The sequence below is a fragment of the Meles meles genome, chromosome 14 (genome assembly GCF_922984935.1).
Source record: "Meles meles chromosome 14, mMelMel3.1 paternal haplotype, whole genome shotgun sequence".
NCBI classification, from domain to species: Eukaryota; Metazoa; Chordata; class Mammalia; order Carnivora; family Mustelidae; genus Meles; species Meles meles.
The window spans coordinates 30,744,923-30,762,008 of record NC_060079.1 but is presented as its reverse complement, the minus strand read 5'-3'; the positions used below and the strand labels follow the sequence as shown (position 1 = coordinate 30,762,008).

The following is a 17,086-nucleotide window of genomic DNA, read 5'->3' as shown; positions in this document are numbered from 1 at the left end:
CACCGTAAGAAAGATTTTTTACTTCTCAATTGCCAGCACTTCATAGGAGCTTGGGAGTTGCAATTCTGTGGGTAATAGCTGCACACTTGAATATGATGCAGGGGTGAACCATTGTACAGAGCCTTAAAGAGGAAACACAAGATACTGGATTTAAACGTCGGCCATGACATGACTACACAATTTTCAGTGTCCACTAACATTATGGTATAGAGCTTCTCGCCATTCCAGGGATTCGACTCTACAAAGATCGGTCGTTCTCAAACTTTAGCATGCCTCAGAATTACCTGGGGGGGTCTGCTGAAGGGCAGAGTTCCTGATTCAGGAGGTCTGGGGTGGGGTTTGAGAACTTGCATTAACAGTTTCTAGGTGATGTCCATGTTCTTCTTGATCTAGGGACCACACTATGAGAACCGTTATCCTTGAACATTTGGATTTAAGGGAACTTAGGGATTAAATCCCTGTCAAAGACATAGACATTAAATCATCTACCAAAGGTCATGGGATCAATTAAGTGATGATGCTTAGACTCAAACCCCGGACTTTTGTCTTAGACGTGTTGGGCATCTGCAGCTAACTCTTGAGCTCAACACAGAAAGCATACAGTAATGATTGTCATTTAACTCCACCCTCCTGATAGACTTCCAAAGTAATCTATTTAACTGAGCACCTGTTTATGGACTTGTGTTAAGGGGCTTTCAAAGAGTGAGGGGAAATACGAAAAAACAGACAGCAACCACTTTAACAGAGCTTAGACCTTAATTTGGAACAATTTATGAAGCCACAGGAGCACAGCACAAGAATGCCCAAAGAAGTGTCAAAGTAGGATGATGTTAAGTAGAGATCCAAGGTCAGGGAGAGTCACAGAGGCCCCAGAGGGGTAGAAATTTTCAGAGAAGGATAGCAAGCTGAAGTTTAAAAGACAGTATCCAAAATGGCAAAAGAAGTGTTTCTTCGGAGGGACTTTACTAACAGCTGCTTCAAAGAGAATTTTCCAAATTTCATAGGCCTCCTGTATGCAAATTTTGTGAAATATTTGGAAAGAAAAATCAATCCATTTGTAACAGATTTTACTCTACAATATCTAATCTGGATAAGTTTAAGTCTGAAACAACATACTAGAATCTTTCATTTCAGGATGAGAACTGCAGTCAATCTATTGCAATACACATAGCCTACAAGTACCCAGACGCAGGGCAAGACCATGAAAAGAGGGACAGAATTATCCAACCCTAAATTCAGAGCCTTTTAATTGAAAGCATTTTAACATAACCCCAGGCTCAATGACAGAGGTCCCAGTAATAAGTGTTTCATGTTAGAGAATTCCTTAGCAACCATCTCAGCAACACTTTCTTGGCTGAACATGCCAAATCTAAAACAATAGTCAGAAGAAAGCATGGCAAGTAATGGAGATTCTATTCCTCTTACTTGCTATAGAAGGAGGAGCCTACATCTGAGGATCTACCTTTTTTTTTTCTTTAATCATGTGTCAGAATGTAACGCCCTGGTAGATCCAAATATTCGTCCCTTCTCTCCTTGCTTTTTCTTGACATGAATAACAAGTATAATTTATTCATGTTTTCAGCCAATTAGTTTCCACCCACAGCAAGGGTCTCTGCTGTTTTAACCTGCATGTCTTCCCTTTCAAGAATCTGACTCTCAAAAATGCTGATCTAGACAAGCCCAACCTATCTATATTTAGTATTCTGGGCATTTTCTGATAAAGCAACATTCAAGTCACTGAAATAAATGTATATCTTTGAAAATTAGTTTCCTTAATTACCTCATTGAAATTTAATGAAATATCATAATTTGTAAGATTATTTTCATTTTCCAACAGCACACATCCATGAGAAATACTGAGAGAGAACATATAAAGAATAGCGCAAGACAAAGAGGAAAATGTGTTCCTGCACCATAATATATATATTTTAAATGAAAAATACATTTAAGGAATGCTTTTCCTGTGAGGTCTCTCCTGAGCTACACAACTGCTTCTCTCATGTCCATTCTTGCACAATTTTTATAACATCTCATCAATAAGCACTCTATGAAAAAATGTTATGCTGAAGTTATGAAAAATATCTTGGCTGGCTAAAAGTATTACATAAATATATCCCCTGGTGTGTACAAACTACAGCAGATGTAATTTAAATTTCTAATTAGGAACAACACTGGTTTGACTGAAAAAGAAACATAGTCAAGAGCAAAAATTCAGAAAGAGGTAGAAGATTAAGTAACAAACAGATCTTTCCAGGCAGAATTATGGACATGTAGTCTACCATCCTACAAAAAAAATTAGTTTCAGATTTTCATAGTTCAAGAAAATCCTAACCTTGCATGAACTTGAAAAAACAAGGATTTTTTTTGGTTAATCAAAAGCACTGGATAGAGAATTATTTTCTAGCTATGTCTTTCCACGCTGGTTTTTGTCTTATGACCTTAATATGAGCATCTGAAGTTTACTGTTTTTAGCCAAAATGAGTCAAAACTTTTGAGCCATTCAGATTGCCTAAAGTTCTTTTTTAAATAGACCACATATCCTAGAAAAACAAAAACAGACACAAGAGCAGGCTGAGCAAATCATCCTTAACCACTAAACCTGTTCCACCAACCCTAATCTAGCACTCCACAACTCCAGTGTAGAAGGGCTCATGAATTCTTTGGTCTCAGAACCTGCAGAGCCCAAAACATTGTGTACACATACAAGAGGCTGATGTGAAGCAGGTCAGTTTTTAATTCACAGCTTCTGTTGGACAGTTGAGTAGATTCCCCAGAGGGCTGAACAGATACCCAGTGGAAAAGATAAACAAGAGATCACAGGTCATCAGCACCTTTGTTCATAGGATAACTTCATGGAAAGTTGAAAGAGGTGTATACATGCATACATCCATCCATCCCAGAACTCCTATGTAGGCTCATGACTTAGTGAGATGTGGTAAATTTATGCAAATTAGAAAAATGTGTCCCTTCTTTCAGATGGAGGTAACCATACACTAGGCCACACAGTTTGGTATATATTTCAGCTCCAAATTATTACCTTAGCCGGACAAGTTTGTATGGTTACCAACCTGCACAACCATACAGGGTAGACCTTAAAGATGTCACACTTCATCACATAAAACACTATCTATACACATAAATGATAAAAGCTATAAGGTAAGCATGAATCCTTCTTGCTTTGTATCTAGGGATACAAAGAATATACATGAAACATAATATTATGGAGACCATCTTTAAAAGGCCAAAAACCAATGATGGGAGTAGAGATGGGTAGGGAACCAATTGTTAGGTATACAAGCAAGAATGCATAAAGTTACTTCCTTGGTAAAAATAACCACAAGGAATACCTATTTTCAGAACATAGAGATATCAGATCTGGGATTTCATTTGAGCCTACTTCCAAACTAACCTTAACCTAACAAGCTAACCTTAGCCTACTAGTGAGCTATTACTCACTAGTATTACTATTAGTATATATCACTATATTACTATTAGTATTACTATTCACAGATGCTGGCAAAAGACACAAGATTCCTGGGTCAGAGACTAGTAAGATTTTATTACTCATGCCACAGCACAGAGCCTGAGCATCAGCATATTTATGTCTGTTCTCTCTGGCTCCAAGTCTTTTGGGGGCAACACGACAGATGCTGCACACTCTGCGTGTTTGCATGGCAGGTGAGGAACACAGCAGAGCAATCCACCATTTTTACAACAGACAGTAAGCAAGACTGGTTTCCATTCTGGAGAAAGCTTACCTCATCTCTCAACATTCCCAGCTACATAGCAACCTTGAGGAATAGTCCAGATTAAAAAATGGTCTGGTGTGCTGCCTTGGCACACCCCTCAAGACATATAAGGGTGGAAGAGGCCCAAGCAGGGCTGTCTTTTCCAACAAGAGAATATTCAGGATAAATGCTCATTTAAGAATGGCTTTGTGATAAGGAAATTTGCATTTGCATGAAAACCACATATTTACCAAATGGTTGTACATTTTCTTTTATTATTATTAATAGACTAAGATCTGGTTATGTCCCCGTGTCTTAAGCATTGCTCCTCAAGATTATCTATAACTTAAAAGACAAAACCAGAAATGCAAGACATGAGGGATTTATATCTAAATTTCTGCATAGAACATTTAAAAAATTCATTTTTATTTGATCCTGAAAGAAACATGCTTATAGATGAAAATGTGCAAAAACATATTTTTAAATATTGAAAAGTCACTCATAATCCTACCCCTCAGAGATCACAATTGCTGTTTTGTTTTTTTAAGATTTTATTTATTTATTTGACAGAAAGAAAGCCAAGCAGGGGGGGCAGCAGGCAGAGAGAGAGGGAGAAGCAGGCTTCCTGCAGAGCAGGCTTGATCCCAGGACCCTGGGATCATGACCTGAGCTGAAGGCAGATACTTAACCAATTGAGCCACCCCCATTTACTTTTATTTGAGTGAATTTCAGTCCAATCTATATTCTGTACCTATTACTACACAGCTGCAATCATATCTTAAGTCCAATTTTATGTCTTCAGTTATAAATGGTTTTCCCAACTATTCATGTAACAAACTTAATTTTAAATGGCTATGTAATACTTCACAACATGGATGCAGCATAATACAACCTCTCACTTAACTATTTCAGTTGTTTCAGTTGTTCACTATTACAAATAATCCTGCAGGATATACAAAGCATAAAAATAAAGCTTTGCACACAATATTATCCAGAAGATAACTCTAATAGTCCTCTAAAATCAATACTCTGAACAGTAATGTGGACTATATCTAAATTTTTCTTCCTTACATATCCCATTTGCATTTCTGAAATCCCAGAAACAGTTTGATGAATGATTAATATCTGCTCTTATTTTTGACTCTCCTCAATTCTTAAACTAGGAAAAATGCTGACTCTACCCAACCATTCATTTTCACCTTCTCCTTCTAATGGCACCTTTATGCTATTCAGATTGACAATGCACCCAATCAAAAGACTATCATCCACAACCTTTTTTATAGCTAGGTATGACCCTGTTGTTAAGTTTGGGAAATTGAAATGTAAGTGGAAGCTATTGAGAAGGATTTCTAGGAAATATCCCTCAAATGGAGACAAACAGAAAATGGCTTTTCTGTTGCATTCCACTTCCTGGAAGACTGAAGTGGTAGCTGGTGCTGAAGCAGCTATCTTGGTCAATGAGGCATTGAATACAGAAGACATGCATCAGAAATGGCAGAACAGAAGGACAAAAGCTATCTGGTGCCCTATGACTACAAAACCACTGTATTAGTGGTAATCTGTTACCAAGCTGCCTGGTTTTATTTTTTTTAAGGTTTTATTTATTTATTTGACAGAGAATGAGATCACAAGTAGGCAGAGAGGCAGGCAGAGAGAGAGTGGGAAGCAGGCTCCCTGCTGAGCAGAGAGCCCAATGTGCTCCATCCCAGGACGCCAAGATCATGACTGGAGCCAAAGGCAGAGGCTTAACACACTGAGCCACCCAGGCGCCCCACCAAGCTGCCTGGTTTTAAACCTTAATTCTGTTACTTTCTAACTACAGTTTTCAGCAACTTACTAAGTTTTTCTATTTTTTTCACCTGTGAAATGGGAATAACAGCTATGTATGTCTTAGAGTACAGATATTAAAGTCCTCAGAAGAATGTTAGATGATAAATGTTCTATTATGGTTGCCTGCTATTTTTATCAACCCTAGACTGACTACCTTCAGACTTAATTTCATAGGTGAGAAACAAATAAAGCCATCTATGCTTAAGATACCTATTATATGTAATTATAATATAAGAATTATGTATAACATATATATGATCCCTCTTTCACCATATGTAATATAACCTAACCCTAAGTCACAGTACATCTCCTTTTTCATGCTGTGACTGAATTTCTTTTTTGCTCCATCTTCCACAATGTACGCGATTTAGTTTTTCTAATTGTCTTTTTACAACCCTGGTTCTCACATTTGTCTCTAACATCTGTATCCTAGTTCCTGATTCTTTTCTTTGATCTGTGTCTTAGGAGTAATAAGAACCACTGCATGAAACAAAGTGTTGTTGATAAATAGCTCATTAAAGATTAGCAAATAGTCTTCTGTAAAAGACAGCATGGTTCTGAGCCCAGGTTTTTTCCCTAAATTCCTTATTGAGCTATAATATACTTAGGACAAACTGTACATATCTTAAGCACACATCTCCATGACAAACTTCCTTTTAATTTCTCCAGATTCCAAAAGAATAAAGAAAAAAAGAGAGAGTCATAATGAACTTTAGAATATGATCTGAAATTACTTTTTCCCCATTTTTTATCTTAAATTTTAAGCCTACAAGTAAAATTCAAATATTAATAAAATGAAAACTCATATACTATTTACCTATATTTATCAATTGCTCATGGTTGGCCACATTTCTTTCACTTTCATTGTCTTTATTTTTTTCTGAATCATATGAAAGTAAGCTGCAGAGTCAGTAGCATAAACCTGAATACCTCAGCATGTATCTCCTAAGAACAAAAACATTCCCCTAGTTACAGGTTAAAAAACAAAACAAACAAACAAAAAAACCCCACAAACAAACAAACTATCACCCCCAAGGGAATTACTATTAATATAATATTTACTCTATATTCAAATTTCTAAGTTGTTCCAATGTTCAGAATATTCTTCCCTACCCCCCACCGCATCCAATCACAGATCACAATGCTTGTTGTTTGACACATCTCTATAGACTCCGGTGATCCAGGATCATTTCCTTGACTTTTTCCTACCTTTTGTGATTAACATTTCTAAAGAGTCTAGGTGTGGTGGTTGATTTTCTGTGTCAGCTTACCCTACCAACAGGATACCCTGGTATCTAGCTAAAGGTGATTTCTGGGTGCATCTGTGGGAATGTGTCAGAAAAAGGGAAGCATTGTAATCCATGGTCTGAGTAAAGCAAGTGGCCCTTCCTGTTGTGGGTGGGCATCATGCAATCCACTGAGGGCCTCAACAGAACAAGGAAGGCAGAGGAAGGTTGAAACCAGTCTTGATGTGATTGGCTGAGCTGAGACATCGATCTTCTGCCCTTGGTACTCCTGGTCCTTGGGCCTTCACACTTAGAAGGGAATGTACACCATAGGCTCTCCTGCTTTTAGGATTTGGAGCTACACACTGGCTTTCCTAGGTCTCCAGCTTGCAGATGAGAGATGATGGGACTTTTCAGCCTTCATAATTATGGGACCCAATACCTTATAGCCTTATAATAAATTTCTTTATATATATATATATGAAATAATCTTATATATAAAATATGTATTATATATTTATATAATTCTTAAATGTTTTATAACATATATTATAAAATATTATATATAATGTTTATTATAATAATCTCTTTATAATATGAACATATCTTCTCCTGCCTGTCACCTTCTATTGGCAATAGAAATCAAAAAGCATAGTGGCCCTAAGACTTTCTACTTGGCATAAAGAATCAAAGATCACAACTTAACACTTTAAATATAAAGATGTCTTCATATCAAACTATTTGAAATGTTCATTTCTAAGGATTATAATCACAGGGGACTTTTACTGTCTATATTATTTTTGTAATGTTTCAGTTTTTATAACAAGCAGATAGAACTTTACTTTTACAATCGGGGAAATATTCTAAAGATTTTTTTTAATGAGGAAATGTTTAATATAAAGACTTCAAGCAGGGCTCAGATTTTCTTATTAGAGATTAGGTAGCTCAGGATTTCCATTCTCTGATGCCACAGTAAAACAAACACTGGGCCATACTAGCCCTTAAGGTTTTGTTTTTGTTTTAAGATTTTGTTTATTTATTTGACAGAGAGAGATCACAAGTAGGCAGAGAGGCAGGCAGAGAGAGGGGGAAGCAGGCTCCCTGCTGAACAGAAAGTCCAATAGGGGGCTTGATCCCAGAACCCTGGGATCATGACCTGAGCCTGAGCAGAAGGCAGAGGCTTAACCCACTGAGCCAGGAAGGCACTCCCAAACAAACACTGGGCCATACTAGCCCTTGAGTTTTAATGATGATAAATGCCTTTAGTTTTTCTATAGGACTATAATGGATTGCCTTTTAAGTGTTCATATTTGGGGGGGAAATTACAAACATTACAGAACAAAGGAAGATCATCATTAGCTGATTCTCTGATACAGAACACCCTTCAAATGCAGTCTTCTCCCTTTGATGATTTTTTTCCTGTTAAGCTTTTGTTTCAGATTCAAATAGACTCTGAATAGATGCAATTAACCTTAACAATATGTATAACCTTATAGCACTCTACTGACTTTGAATTAAATAACCTTACTGTGTAATTGAACTAAGTTTCTTTTTTCTCATTTCTGCTATGCTTCTACTGATTATTATAGGTATTATGTGTTTTCATGCTTTCATCATCCTGTTGATTTATTGTTTCACTGTTTCAGCTGTCAAAGACTTCTTGAGAAATGCCCACTCGTTTTTGATATTCTTTTTGAGCAAAAATGATTGCTCGCTAAGACTTGGCAGACTGCAAATGCATTCCATACAGAGGAGTGAACTCTACTGCAGAAAAGTTGGAAATTCGTTCTAAACAGAACCATAATTTCCATCCTCCTGTATAAACAGGAAGGTAAATTGGATCTAAGCAAATCAAAATGTCTTTTCTTTCCATCCACTTCAGCAATCTTTTCCGCCATGCACATAACTATATGTTTTCACATCACACAGGTAACCCACTAACGGGTCATGAAACCAATATAATGGGTTTATTTTTAATGAATAAGAGTAGAAAATGTCAGCATGTATCACATATAGTAAGGGTGAGAGTTGTGAATGTTTTTCACCTGTATATAAGCTCATATAGACCCACACATATCTTAGATCATGAATATCAAACGAATTGCTTACTCTGGCCTATGTTCAGAAGTCTGAAAGACCACCAGAAGGCAGGATTTGTTTAGGTTGCTCATAACCAGGGATGATGAGAGAATTGTCTGAATGCAAGCCCGCCAAACTGTCGTTTAAGAAAAGCAGCAGAGGGTCGCCTGGGTGGCTCAGTTGGTTAAGCCGCTGCCTTCGGCTCATGTCCTGATCCCAGGATCCTGGGATCGAGTCCTGCCTCAGGATCCTTGCTCAGCGGGAAGCCTGCTTCTCCCTCTCCTACTCCCCCTGCTTGTGTTCCCTGTCTTGGTGTGTCTCTCTCTGTCAAATAAATAAATAAAATCTTCAAAAAAAAAAAAAAAAAAAGCAGCAGAGACAAGAGAATCCCCACAGAAACTGGACTCTTATAAATGACTTCTCTATCCAAAGACTTTTAAAGCTGTAAACATCACATTACTATTTCTATAGTGTCACTCCCTTTAACCTATGGAATTTCTATTTTCTTAATGTGAAAACATGACGATTGATGGGAACTTAGCCAGATGTACACCACTTCCTCCTCCAACTCCATCTTATGTTCAGAATCTAGACTTTGCTGGATAGACTCAGGTTGGAGTGCTGGTTCTATCATTTAAAAAAAGAAAAGCCATGAGTTCTTAGGAAATCATTTAATCTATCAAGACTCATTTTCTTCATCCATAAAGTGGCAAAGTGTTTATTGTGACGAGAAAAAGGAATTATATGACATGTGTAGCATGAGGTCTAGCACATGGCTTAAGAGTCCAAGATGTAGGAGTTCAAGCTATTGATTGTTACTTTGGTTTTATTCTCTCTGGGTACCCAGTTTGACTCTTCTAGGTCACAAGTAATTTACTTTAAGATAACTATAGTATTCACAGGCTCTGCCACATTTTTCATTTCAAAAATAAGTCAAATAGGCAGAGTTCTACCGATTAGGTTGCTAGGAGAATACAGTAATCATTGAGATACCTAACAAGCTTTTTGAACCATATAATTATCATTAAGAGTTAAACACTATCTGTTGTTTTACAAACTTTCTGAATGCTTATGCACCTTGTCTGAAGATTGAGTTATAGTCATCTTATAATAAATAGCCATGTATATTAAGCCATCAAGATTATCCATCAGAATCAATCATAGATTTTTCTCTTCCTATGTACTATTATTTCATAGCACTAAAAGGAATTTCATCATTATTTAGTTCTGCATCCCCAGGGAGGAGTAATAGCCCAATGCTTTCATGCCATTTAACATCTATAGGCAAAAGCTTATTTTCTCACACTCATGTGAGAATTCAGCAGAGAAATCTGGGGCACTGCAGTGAAGAAGAAATAGTGAAAGCAGTTTTTTTTTTTAAGATATCATTTATTTATTTGACAGAGAGAGATCACAAGTAGGCAGAGAGGCAGGCAGAGAGAGAGAAGGAAGCAGGCTCCCCGCCGAGCAGAGAGCCTGATGTGGGGCTCGATTCCAGGACCCTGGGATCATGACCTGAGCCGAAGGCAGAGGCTTTAACCCACTGAGCCACCCAGGCACCCGTGAAAGCCATTCTTATAGGCTTATGAGACTTATGAGAATAAGTTTGTAAAAACTTGCACTTAATTTAAGACTATTTTTATGTGGCTAGTTCGGATTGAAATGAGGTGAGACAAGAATGCCGTAAGAAGTTTTGATCATCTGTCTTGGACAGAAGACATTTTTCTTTCAGGATTCAGAATATAATCAACAATTATTGGATAGTGATGTTGATGAAAACTGATCACTATAACTTAATGGTTGTGTTATCATATATTCCACTTTATATCCCACCTTCTATTTACAAACTACTTAATGCTAATGTAACATGTGCTCTTAAAGAGGAAGAGAGAGAAACCAGGAATTGGGCATTAATAACGGGTCTTACCAAACCATCCTTTATTCTCCCTTCACTGTCCCGTGAGACTTCAAGGATGAAGGGAAAGAAAAGTATCAGTTACCCGGGTTATTCCCCTCCCTGGAGTACATCGCACTGGGAAAAGTTTCGAAGTTTGAGTAAGGAAATGAGGAAACTGGAGCCCCAAAAGGAGGAAATAAGAAGGAGGAGTGGGTTTCCCCAGTACAATTATACAGCACTTCAACAGATGTAGTGTCTAAGCTATTGTAATCGGGGATATGGTGTATCTAAGAGACTGTGTTGGTTTAGGTCCTCTGAAACGAAGACATCAAGACAGGATTAGATATGTAAGAGGTTTATTGGGGAGTATGCTTGTGAAGGACCAAAGGAGAATGAGCAGGGGTAGGCTGTGAAAGCCTATGAAAGCAGAGAGGGGAGGGGGGTTGAGTGGGAAAAGCCTCAGACTACTGTACAGATCTGAGAAAATCTCAAGATAGTTCAGTGGGGAGCCTTCTGGAGAAAGTTGCCCAATAGAGAAGCTTCACCCGGGCCAGGAATGGGCTGACACTATACCCTGGAATGTTCAGACACTGGCTGGAAGAATGCAGAATCAGTGCGCTCTCAGAACAAAGGGCATAATGGACAAACGGCTTACCACTGGGGCTGTCAGTGGACTGGGCTTCCCACAGTAAGTTCTTTTGAAGGAGATCTGGGATAGTCCTGGCCACCACAGAGGCTATATAAACTTCTATGGTATAATAAAATATAAAAACTTAGTCTTTGTCCCTGGTTTCTGGCACAGAAATCCAAAAATCCTTGGGATTCCAAGTGATAAGAGTGTTGATTATATGTTAATGAGATAACCCCAGAATGCTTCAGGATCCAAGGTATTTGCCAGAAAAACCAACCCTATGATTAAAGGGTTAGAACTTTCAGGTCTGCCCTTCTAATAGCCCTGGGGAGGGGGGAGAGGAGCTAGAGACCCAGTTCAATGAAGAACTCCGTGGCCAGTGCTTTAATCAATTATGCCTGCGTAATTGGGCTAGAATAAATATTCTTGAATAAGGACTGAGTATTGGTGAGCACATCAAAGTGCTGAGAGGGTGGCCCACCCAGACAGGGTATGGCAGTTCTGTGCAACACCCCACCCCAATATCTTGCCCTGTGCATCTCTTCCACTTGGCTGTTCCTAAGCTATACCCTTTATAATAAAGCTGTAATCATAAGTAGAGCGGTTTCCATAATTTCTGTGATTCATTCTAGCAAATTATCAAACTGGGGGAAGAGAGGTCATGGAAACACCCACATCTGTAGTCAGCTGGGCAGAAGTGTGGGTAGTCTGGGGACCCCCATTTGTGGCTGGTGTCTGAAACAGCGGCAGTCTTGTGAGACTGGGCCCTAACCCACAGGGTCTGTGCTAGCTCTGAGTAGTGTCAGAACTGCACTGAAGTCGGTTGGTGTTGGAATAATGTATGACCGTCAGCAAAAAAACCACAGAGCTCCTAACTATCCTGTAGACTGCAGCTCGAGCATCACTTCTTGGGAAGACTTCTGCTCCCAGGGCTAGCTCCCACCCGGGCTTCTCCTTGTAGGGCAGATGAAGAGTCACTCCCGTAATTACCTAATCACTGTCTGCCCCATCAATTAGACTCTAAGCTACATTAGGGCTTATCTTCTGTTGAGTAGTTACTTGTTCCTCAATTTTTAATTAAATATCCAGGGCTGGAGATCGTCTTACAGGGTTGTTGTGAGGTCTGAAAGAGAGAATATATATAACGCACTTCCACATACTAAGCATTATATGTGTTTGCTATTATTGTTGCTCATCTTTAAGTCTCTTTAGTTCTTAGTATAAAGTAGGCTACAAATATGTTCATTTATATATGAATTCAGTTCATCTGATGTAAATTTAACTGTATAGCAGAATTCCACATTATAGGCTCATTTTCAGAGTATCTTTTTATTGCCTATAAACAGCATCAAGCGAAAGGGCCACTTTCAGGCATGATTATAGACTCGCCTCTGAATGAAGTGAACCCTGTGTTGCTCTCACAAACAAGAGCCTATTGCCCAGAATTGAGTAAAGTCAGGTGAAATCCCCTTCCAGAAAAACCTATGCTTTAATCTTTTATTTATCTGGATATCGTAGAAGTCAGTTGTGAGATATTTACCAAAAAAGCAAAATATTGAAAGAGAAAGTGTTACTTTGGATTTGAAGGATATATGAGCTTCTTCCTCTTTAAATCTTGTAGATGGCTTATGATATTTAGGGCCAAGAGAAAATCACCAACAGAAAATAACTGGGAGAGCCAATATGTATTAGCACTTATAATTACTTAAATCCAAATATAGTCAAGAACACAGCCTTTGCCTTAGAGTCTATTAGAGATTCTCATAAATCATTTAAAATGTTAAAAGATTGCCTTAAAAATCTCTATTTATATTTATACAATCAGTGTATATAATCAATTTATATAATCAGTGTATTTTTTTCAAGTTACAAACACTCCAGGATGACAGCATGGTAGTTGATCAATAAACATTTGTTAAATGAATTCAAGGCTATCAGCACCCAAGGACATTTCCTTTCCGCCAGGCATAACCTTACTTTTTATTCATACACACACAAAAAAACAAAGAAACCCTCAGAAGTTGGTATTATCTCATTTTAAATAATGAGGAGACTGAGGTATAATGTAGTTAAGCACCCTGTTGATGTTCAGAGACAAGTAAGGGCAGAATCAGAATGTGGACCCAATATTATGCTTAGCAAAATAAGTCAATCAGAAAAAGACAACTATCATATGATCTCCCTGATATGAGGAAGTGGAGATGCAACATGGGGGGTTTGGGGGGTAGGAAAAGAATAAATGAAACAAGATGGGATTGGGAGGGAGACAAACCATAAGAGACTCTTAATGTCATAAAACAAACTGAGGGTGGCGGGGGGGGGGGTAGGGAAAGGATGGTGGGGTAATGGACATTGGGGAGGGTATGTGATAATGGTGAGTGCTGTGAAGTGTGTAAACCTGATGATTCACAGACCTGTACCCCTGGGGCTAATAATACATTTTATGTTTATAAAAAAAATTAAAAATAAATTAAGAAAAGAATGTGGACCCAAGTGCCTTGGTCCTCAAAGCCAAAGCCGGTGCTCCCACACCTACACTGATGCTTCCCTAATGAATGAATGGAGGGATGCATACAACCATACAACGAAGGTTAAATCTCGATCCTTTAGCATCTAAATAAACTCATATTGAAAGTGAGTAAATGAAGATTAAGCACTTTTTACTTCCTTTTTCACTTCCCATCAGAAAAATGCTGTAACTCTCCAAAAATTAAAAAAATGAATAAATCGAGAGACCTGGGTGGCTCAGTTGGTTAAGCCCCTGCTTTTGTCATGACGCCAGGATTCTGGGATTGAGTCCCACATCAGGCTCCTTGCTCAGCGGGGAGCCTGCTTCTCTCTCTGCCTCTGCCACTCTGCCTGCTTGTGCTCACTCTCTCTCTCTCTCTCTCTCTCTGACAAATAATAAAATCTTTTAAAAATGAATAAAACTCCCTTTAAAAAAAGATTTTATTTATTTGAGAGAGAAATAGTGAGAAAGAACACAAGCAGGGAGTAGAGGAAGAAGCAGGCTCCCCTCTGGACAGGAAGCCAGATGGGCTTGATCCCAGGACTCGGGATCATGACCCAAGCCGAAGGTAGACCCTTAACCAACTGAGCCACCCAGGTGCCCCAAATTAAACCCCCTTCTTAATGGCTTTTAGTGTGTGTGTGAATTTTACTAAAATGTTATTCACCAGGCAAACATTTTCCTTGGTTTTCCAGTTCCATTAAAGGAGATAAGTGGGAATAAACAGTAGATAGAAATGATTGATGGAGACATAAGAATTCAGAGTGGTCCAAACAGGATCTTAGCTATTAAACATCTAAAAGGGGATGTCTCTGATAAAGCTTTACTTATTGCAACTGGTTCGCATCTTTTTTTAATTTTTAATTTTTTTTTAAAGATTTTATTTATTTATTTATTTATTTGACAGACAGAGATCACAAGTAGGCAGAGAGGCAGGCAGAGAGAGAGGAGGAAGCAGGCTCCCCACCAAGCAGAGAGTCCGACTCAGGGCTCAATCCCAGGACCCTGGGATGACCTGAGCTGAAGGCAGAGGCTTTTTTTTTTTTTTTTAAGATTTTATTTTTTTATTTATTTGACAGATAGAGATCACAAGTAGGGAGAGAGGCAGGCAGAGAGAGAGAGAGGAGGAAGCAGGCTCCCTGCCAAGCAGAGAGCCTGATGCGGGGCTCGATCCCAGGACCCTGGGATCATGACCTGAGCGAAAGGCAGAGGCTTTAACCCACTGAGCCACCCAGGGGCCCCCACATTTAAAAATAAATAAGTAAATAGGAACACCTGGGTGGATTAATAGGTTAAGTTTTTGACTCTTGGCTTCAGCTCAGGTCATGATCTCAGGGTCAGGGATCAAGCCCCACGACCCGCTCCACACTGTAAGTAAGGGTTCTTGCGTATAGCACCTACCCACGCCAGGACGCGAAACCCTGCAGTCACTCTGGACCTCACCAGGCAGGTCTCACTCCTACCAAGTGGTTTATCTGGGAACTTTGTAGAGCTGTCCATTTGTACCTCTATCCCCTAACACATTCCCTCTCTGCTCCTACCCTGGCATCATTTAGAGCCCTAATTTTTTAAACCAAGAGGGGGAAAAATTCTCATACTAAAAAGTCTGAGTTCTGGAGATACCTGGAAAGTTAGTAGGAAGCGCAGGCGATTTCTACACACGTCATTTCAATCCTGTAGCCCGCCACAAGAATCAGAAAAGCAGAGTTCTTGAAGGAATCGGAGCTCAGACATTTAGTAAAGACCCGCAGACTGGCACACTCAATTTATAAGACAATTTCTGAGTGCTTTTTGTATAGGCAAATAAGGCTGCCTTCTCCCAAAAACCCCGCTACTGGGCCCCTGTGGTTTCAAACTCCAGTGATTCAGAAAGTGCTTGTATGTTTGAGGTCTGGGCTCCCGCCCCCAAAACCAGTTGTTAAGTACTTACACCCGCTGGCTCTGGAGCCCTCGGCTTTCCCGCGCAGGGCTCTGGGGCGCCACCTCCAAACCGGGTCTGGGACCTTGCAGCCGGCCTGGCTCCGGGGGCCGCCCAGGGAGGTCCCGGGTCAGGCCGCGGAGGGGAGAGGCGCCGAGCCCGGAGCCCACCACCCGACTGCGGGTAAACATAGCTCTGAATCCTCGGGTCCCTGACGCCCACAGCGGGAGGCACGCTTAGGGAGTCTCGAGATGCGATTCCGAAGGTCAGGGCAGCGGTTTTAACAGCTTGAGTTTCGATTTCCTGCTACTAGCTGCAGCTGCGCCCGCCCCTAGGGACTTCCCCACTGAAGCTCTATTCTGGCGCCCCCCGACCTTACCGCAGGGCACAGCTCCCGAGGCGCCACCCTCGCCAGGTGGGGAGTGCCCCTGGCTGGGACGCTCTCAGGTTTAAGGTCCCAGGACCACCTCAGAGCATAGTAAAGAGAACTGTCATCAGCCACCGACACCTCGTGAGCAAGTGGCCACAAGGGAATGAGAATCCTGAAAGATTTAGGGACTGTTTGACAGGTAACCCTAATTTGTGGTTACTGCTAGATATCTGAGACCGTGAACAATATATTAAACTTCGGACTCCAGAGATCACGTGAATAAATAAAATCAAACAAAATTTTGCCTTTATCAGTAATGACTGCTGTTTGGTTATTGTGCAAATACTTTCAAGTTAAAGGAAACTATAAAGTGAAGTCAAAAGTCAGAGGAAACCCACAAGAGGAGAAGCAAGCCCGTGTTATTTCTCCTGTTACCGTGGCGGCATTAGCATTTGTTTACATATCTCCAGCAATACAGGTCAAGGGAGTCAAGAGATGTCTCTCATTTTTGTATAGCAGGCATTAGGACACTCACGATCAACCCAATACACATCGGAATCATGGGAGAGATTTTTACAAATATGGATGCTGAGTCTTACCCCCAGACCTACAGATACAGAGTCTTGCAAATCCATATTTGAGAAAGTGCCCGTAGTGCCCTAGTTGAATGTCTTGCACAGACCGAGTATGTAATCAATATTTCTTGAATGTCTGATCAATTACTTAGCAAGGCTGCCTGGAGAATATTTTCTGCCTATCCTTTAGCTTGCCCAAGGATTTGCATATCTAACAAGTTGCCTGGAGATAACCAATGTTGCTGGTCTTGGGCCACCCTTTGAGACTTTGAGAGAGACCCTGTGGGCAATGTGGAAGGCACAGAGGGTTTTTCAATAGGGCA

The 17,086-nt window shown here is 39.8% G+C and overlaps 1 protein-coding gene across 6 annotated transcripts in view; it reads right to left on the bottom strand.

Moving 5' to 3' along the window:
* EPSTI1 (epithelial stromal interaction 1) overlaps positions 1-16,082 on the bottom strand; it is an 88,187-nt gene extending 72,105 nt beyond the window's left edge. For all 6 annotated transcript variants that reach the window (XR_006814896.1, XR_006814897.1, XM_045978108.1 and 3 more), the window contains exon 1: positions 15,831-16,082. Coding sequence is in view for 4 of the 6 variants with exons in the window: in XM_045978108.1 (XP_045834064.1) it covers positions 15,831-16,009 (179 nt within the window). In the remaining 2 variants the exon portion in view is untranslated. The remainder of the gene's footprint in view (positions 1-15,830) is intronic.
* Positions 16,083-17,086: the final 1,004 nt, after the last annotated feature.